Source organism: Hyla sarda, chromosome 4, assembly GCF_029499605.1.
Source record: "Hyla sarda isolate aHylSar1 chromosome 4, aHylSar1.hap1, whole genome shotgun sequence".
Classification (NCBI taxonomy): domain Eukaryota; kingdom Metazoa; phylum Chordata; class Amphibia; order Anura; family Hylidae; genus Hyla; species Hyla sarda.
The window spans coordinates 269,577,395-269,583,394 of NC_079192.1; the positions used below are offsets into that span (position 1 = coordinate 269,577,395).

Below are 6,000 nucleotides of genomic sequence, written 5' to 3' on the forward strand. Positions count from 1 at the left end.
TATATTGAGCAAAATTGTACTCACCAAGGACATATGTTGATGATACATTGTAGTAATACTGATATCACTTGTATAGGAGTTCATATTACTATTTCACGACTAATCTAAAGACATTCTCTGTCAGTGCTCATAGTTTGTGCCTTTTCATTCTAAACAGGATTTATGACAGCAGATGAAAGAAAAATATTTGACAACCTTAAATCCCCACATCTTAAATACTGGGTGCCAGTGGTTTGGTTTGGAAATATAGCTTCAAAGGCCAGGTCTGAAGGAAGAATTCATGACAGTGTTGACCTACAATTAATGTTAAATGTAAGTACAGACAGTACTAGCTTCTTTAATGGAATCTATTATTTGCTTTCTAGTCAAGCATGTACTTTATATACAAATATTAGAATGCTCTCCTAGCACAAAAACAACACATTGGCCCTCATTTACTAATGTCCGACCGACTCTTTTTCTTGGTTATTACGCCTAAATTTTAGTCGCAACGTCTGTGCGACTAATTATGCGACCAAATTTTTGTCGCACAACCGACATTTTAGAAAACACTCGGAGTGTTTTTTTTTCACTCTGAAATGGGCGTGTTTTATGCAAAAATGGGCGTTTTACCGACAAAAAACAAAAAATACTCGGAGTACTTCCAAAATCACTTGAGAAAAAGTGTGAATTTGCCTCACACAATAACCGACAGCCAAGAGGCCGAGTGAAATTCCAAAAATAGAGTGATTTCTAACAAGGGACTGTTTACCATTGTGTTTTGTGTGAAAGTAACTTGTTTTCTAACCTGAAAACATTTTGTACAGTTCAACACTTTTATGAATAAAGTATTTAATGTTTGGGTACGGTAATAATTTTTTATTTATTTAACACCTGAATAATTTTAATTAATGAAACTGTTTATAAACAGACTAGTCCAAAACCTTTTGGCTCACACAAATACATTTTTATTTATTAATGGTCTTTAAGGTCCAAAAAAAGGTTGTGTTACGTGTTTGGAGTTTGTGCGACACAATTGACTGGTGCGACACAAAAAACACATGCGACAGAAAAATAACCGACATGTGCGACAGAATAGTAAATAAGGCTGGAAAAAAATGGAGTGATATAGAAAACACTCCACAATAAACACTGCACTTTTAGTAAATGAGGGCCATTGTGTTTCTGTAGCGATGAGATCTCTTTGCATGGTGATTTTATTTCAGAACACCTAAATACATATACTGTGTTTCACATGTAAGTACATCCCTCACATTTTTGTTAATATTTTATTATGTCTTTTCATGTGCCAACAATAAAGAACTGACACTCTGCTACAATGTAAACTAGTAAGTGCAGGGCCTGTATAACACACAGCCAACACACATGATAATGACCCCAAACACACCGCCAAGACAACTACTGTGAATAATTTACTGTGGGTAAAGGTGAATGACTGGCCAGGCATGTCTCCAGACCTAAACCATATTGAGCATCTGTGGGGCATCCTCAAATGAAAGGTGGGGACCCATAAGTTGGGTTTGGGGGGGGGGGGGGATTTATCAAAACCTGTCCAGAGTAAAAGTTGCTGAGTTGCCCATAGCAACCAATCTCTTCTTTAATTTCTGAAAAAGCCTCTTAAAAATTAAAGAAGAAATATGATTGCTATGGGCAACTGGTCAACTTTTCCACTGTACAGGTTTTGATAAATCTCCCCCAAGGTTTCTAACGTCCACCAGCTCCGTAATGTCATCATGGAGGAGTGGAAGAGGATTCCAGAGCCAACCTGTAAAGCTCTGGTGCACTCCATGGCCAAAAGGCTTTTGGCAGTGCTGGAAAATAATGGTGGCCACACAAAATATTTACACTTTTTGTCCTAATTTAGACATTTCCTCTTAGGTGTGCGCTCACTTTTGTTGCCAAAGTTTAGAATGGCTTAATGGCTGTGTGTTGAGCTATTTTGAGGGGACACAACATTAAACAATGTTATACAAGCTGTGCACTCAATATTTTACATTGTAGTGAGTGTATGAGTGTTATGACAGGAAAAGATATAATGAAATTAAATATTTTTACAAATGTGAGGTGTGTACTCACTTATGTGAGATACTATACATACATGTGTATTAATATCGTTGTACTCACCTATTTATAATTATTAATATGTTCTTTATCTCAGGAGATGAATCGGTATAGGTCCTGGTGTGGTCTCCTCTTTGGTTATGATTGGGTTGGCATTCCTCTGGTGTATACACAGGTACATAAATGTTTTAAAGGGAATCTGTCATCAGTGTTACACTAACCTGTTGGTACAGGCTGGTAGTGCAGGTGATACTGATGATAATGATACTTACCTATCCCCAATCTGTGTCCCTGTTCACCTGTTATCTTCCTCATTTGGGTGGCAGGCTTGGTGAAGGGTCCAGGAGCTCGCTGTTGTCACCGCTGCTGCTTCTTCTCGTTCTTGCTACCAAGCCTGCCATGAGGAAGGCAACAGGCGAACAGGACCACAGATTGAGGATAGATAAGTATTAATATCATCATTGTCACCTGCACTACAAGCCTGTACCAACAGATTAGTGAGGGTGACACTAATGATAGATTCCCTTTAATCATATCTTGCAATTATTTATTGTTATTAAAGTGAATCTGTCAACTATATGTGCTGCAATGAGCTGCAGACACAGTTGTATTGCTATTAGGTTATAAAAGTAAACTTAACCTTTCTTGGAGCTGATGGGTTTTGCCAAACTTATAAAATAGCTTTTTCTATTTCTTAGCTAAGTGTCTAGGAGGTGGTGCTGAGCTGCTCAAGTGCCAGAGCCTCTTGGCATGCCAACTCTCTGACCCTCACCTCCCAGTAATTCCTTGATTGATGTACAGAGCCCTAAATGTTTACTTTTATAACCTAAAGGTTATCCAATGGTGACTACAGCTTTTAGCAGCAAATAGTGCTGACAGATTCCTTAAGTAAGATTGACAATAAAGTCACATTTCTTTTCCAGGTAGTAACACTGGCTGTGTATACATTCTTTGTTGCTTGCATAATTGGACGTCAGTTTTTAGACCCTTCACAGGCGTATGCAGGACATGATCTGGATCTCTATGTTCCCATATTCACGCTCCTGCAGTTCTTTTTCTATGCAGGCTGGTTAAAGGTAAATCTTTCTGAATAAAGTGTGTGCATAACATGTAGAATTCATGTTGAGAAATGTATTTTGGTTGTTTTACACAGGTGGCTGAACAACTCATTAACCCATTTGGTGAAGATGATGATGATTTTGAGACTAACTGGTGCATAGATAGAAATCTACAGGTTAGTTCATCATGAAGTGCATTTTGTTATTATAACTTGAGCAACAAAAAATTTTTTTTTTTGCCAAGCCCATAAACATTGCTGCTGTTATTGGGTCCTGTGAAAAAATATGACAAGGGCAATGTCTTCATGGAGTGTGTGTGGCTTTCCCTGTGTTAAAGGGGTATTCCGGGCAAAAACATCTTATCCCTTATCGAAAGGGGGCGTTGCGGACATTACGCCCCCTCCCATAGAAATGAATGGAGGGGGCGTGGCGTGATATCACGTCCCCGTCTCGGAAGCCCGGAGGTTTCCGAAACTTCAGACGCAGCTACGCATAGAATGCGGGCTGCTGCAGGGAGATCTCGGGGGGTCCCAGCGGCGGGCCATCCACGATCAGATATCTTATCCCGTATCCTTTTGATAGGTGATAAGATGCTTTTGCCTGGAATACCCCTTTAAAGAATATTAAGTCATAAATCCGCTTCAGGATCATAGCTGGTATTTATGTGTGAGATAGGGAGATTAGAATGTGAGTACTTTGTCTAGGTACAACACTGAAATAGAGTGGCACCATTTAAAGATTGAACAATTTTTGCTGTTTTACGTTGCAAGAAATGGCCCAAAGTTTTTATGTAAAGAGGATAAATGGATACATTGACTAAAATAGACTGTCTATTCATTGTTTCTAGGTTTCCCTCATGGCTGTAGATGAAATGCATTTGAATTTACCAAAGATGGCCAGAGACATCTACTGGAATGACACTGATGTACGGCCACCATACACACTTGCAGCTGCTGACTACTGTATTCCTTCATTTTTGGGATCAACAGTCCAAAAGGGGTAACTATGATTAATTGACTATTTATTTAAATTTACTATATATATCATTTCACTGCACATATGCATTTTAAGATCTATATTGCTAAATATTTTGCATATTCCATTACTCAATATCCATGCATGCCAATTTTAGCTAAAATAAAGTTCTTCAGTGTTCGCATGTTGACCAATTTCTATATGTATTAGTTAACCAGTGTCTGTATAAATGTATTTTTATATGTGTGCCAAGATGAGGCCACAACTTTCATTGGAAGTTAAAGGGGTAGTCTCCTCTGGCTGATTATCTCTCTGCTGCTGTCTGCTCCCACTCTGCTGTTTAGGGGCTGGGGTCAGAGGCAGGTCATTTACTTCTGTGTCTAGCAGCTCCAAAGCTAAAGTACTATGCCTAAAACTTACGGACATGATAAATGGGCTGAGATAAGCCAGAGCAGGTAGCCTGACATGCGCTAAGGAGTTCTAGCCTGTTGTACACTTGACAAATAGCTGATCATTCTGGTCTTGTCTTTGATGAGGTGTGAGGCCATCCATGGCTCTCTGTTCCTGACAATCTCCTTTTCCTACTATTAGCATCATTATGCCAGTGGCACTAGTGATACTGGGGGGCCCTCAAAAAAGGATATGACAAATAGAGAAATAAGAATGTTATTGTGCCATTGTGTTATAATTGTTAGTAAAGTAATATACAAAAACCCTTTTGCTTGTTGTAGACTTCCTGACTCTGTGTTTCTAAGTGAAGACTGGCTTCTTGACGAAGAAAAGCACAGACGACAACATTCTGTTATAAGACGAGTAAAGAGGTTTTTAAGTGTTCATGAGCATCCTGAGTCTCCGGTCAGATCTGCATTAAGTCGACAAGGAAGTGATGCATCGAATATGTTTTTTCCTGCTGAACCAACTTATTTTGGTAGTTATCATGAAATGGCTCCTCGAAGAAACCACCTATTACATGTTAAAAGACGTGAATCTGCTGACAGAAATGCTAAGCTAGGTATTCCTAGGGCAGATCTATCTGTTATTCGGGAATCTAGCAGATCCCCTGGATCAGACAAGCAGCCTTCTAGTGACAGTAACAATACACCTAGTTCCCCTCTACAAGTGCCTCAAGTTGTGGTTACAACAGCTTCTGAAACAGTAGTACAAAATGACGCTAAATATAAGTCAGCTCCACACATCAACACATATAAAGAAGAAAAAGCTGAAGAGAAACAAAGTGAACAGCATCCTATTGATCTTCTTTCCGAAGGAAGCAACCAAGAAGACTTAGTAAAGAAACAAATGAATGTAGAAAAGGAGAAAGAAGGAAAGACCACAAAAAAAGAGCAGCTGTCTTCCCATAGATGGAGTGAAACAGTGTTCCCAGAACAAAGTCTTCTTTTAAGTTCACAACCACTAAGGACATCGTTCCCAAACATCCCCCTTTCTTTGACTTTACAGAATGAAGCAGCTGTACAAGAAAACAGCTCCAATGTAAGTGCACCGCAAGGTCCATCTGAAGAACTGTTACATATACTGGAACATATCAATGCTAAGGAAACTGATATAGTGGAATTTCACAATGAAAAGAAAGAAAAGTAACACTGTGGTTGTCAATAAACTATTTGGTAACTCTCAAACCTTAATAAAGAGAAGAAAGGTTTTTACAATTCACAAACATATTTAAGATTTTTTTAAACTTCCTTCACCATTGTTAATGTGTAGAGGCATGTAATGTAACTTGTATATTATGCCCCATTATACAGCTAGACTTTTAAAGGGGTACTCCCCTGGTAAACATTTTTTTTTAAATCAGAAAGTTAAACAGATTTGTAAATTACTTCTATTAAAAAATCTTAATCCTTCCTGTACTTATAAGCTGTTGTATGCTCCACAGGAAGTTCTTTTC

The 6,000-nt window shown here is 38.5% G+C and overlaps 1 protein-coding gene across 9 annotated transcripts in view; it reads left to right on the top strand.

Moving 5' to 3' along the window:
- Nucleotides 1-5,765, top strand: part of BEST3 (bestrophin 3) — a 62,471-nt gene extending 56,706 nt beyond the window's left edge. For 8 of the 9 annotated variants that reach the window (XM_056574142.1, XM_056574141.1, XM_056574146.1 and 5 more), the window contains 6 exons: nt 158-312; nt 2,159-2,236; nt 2,985-3,137; nt 3,215-3,295; nt 3,967-4,118; nt 4,826-5,765. In XM_056574142.1, coding sequence (XP_056430117.1) covers nt 158-312; nt 2,159-2,236; nt 2,985-3,137; nt 3,215-3,295; nt 3,967-4,118; nt 4,826-5,693 — 1,487 coding nt within the window. In that variant the 3' untranslated portion in view covers nt 5,694-5,765. The remainder of the gene's footprint in view (nt 1-157; nt 313-2,158; nt 2,237-2,984; nt 3,138-3,214; nt 3,296-3,966; nt 4,119-4,825) is intronic. The other variant, XM_056574144.1, reaches the window with a different exon arrangement.
- The last annotated feature ends 235 nt before the right edge of the window (nt 5,766-6,000 follow it).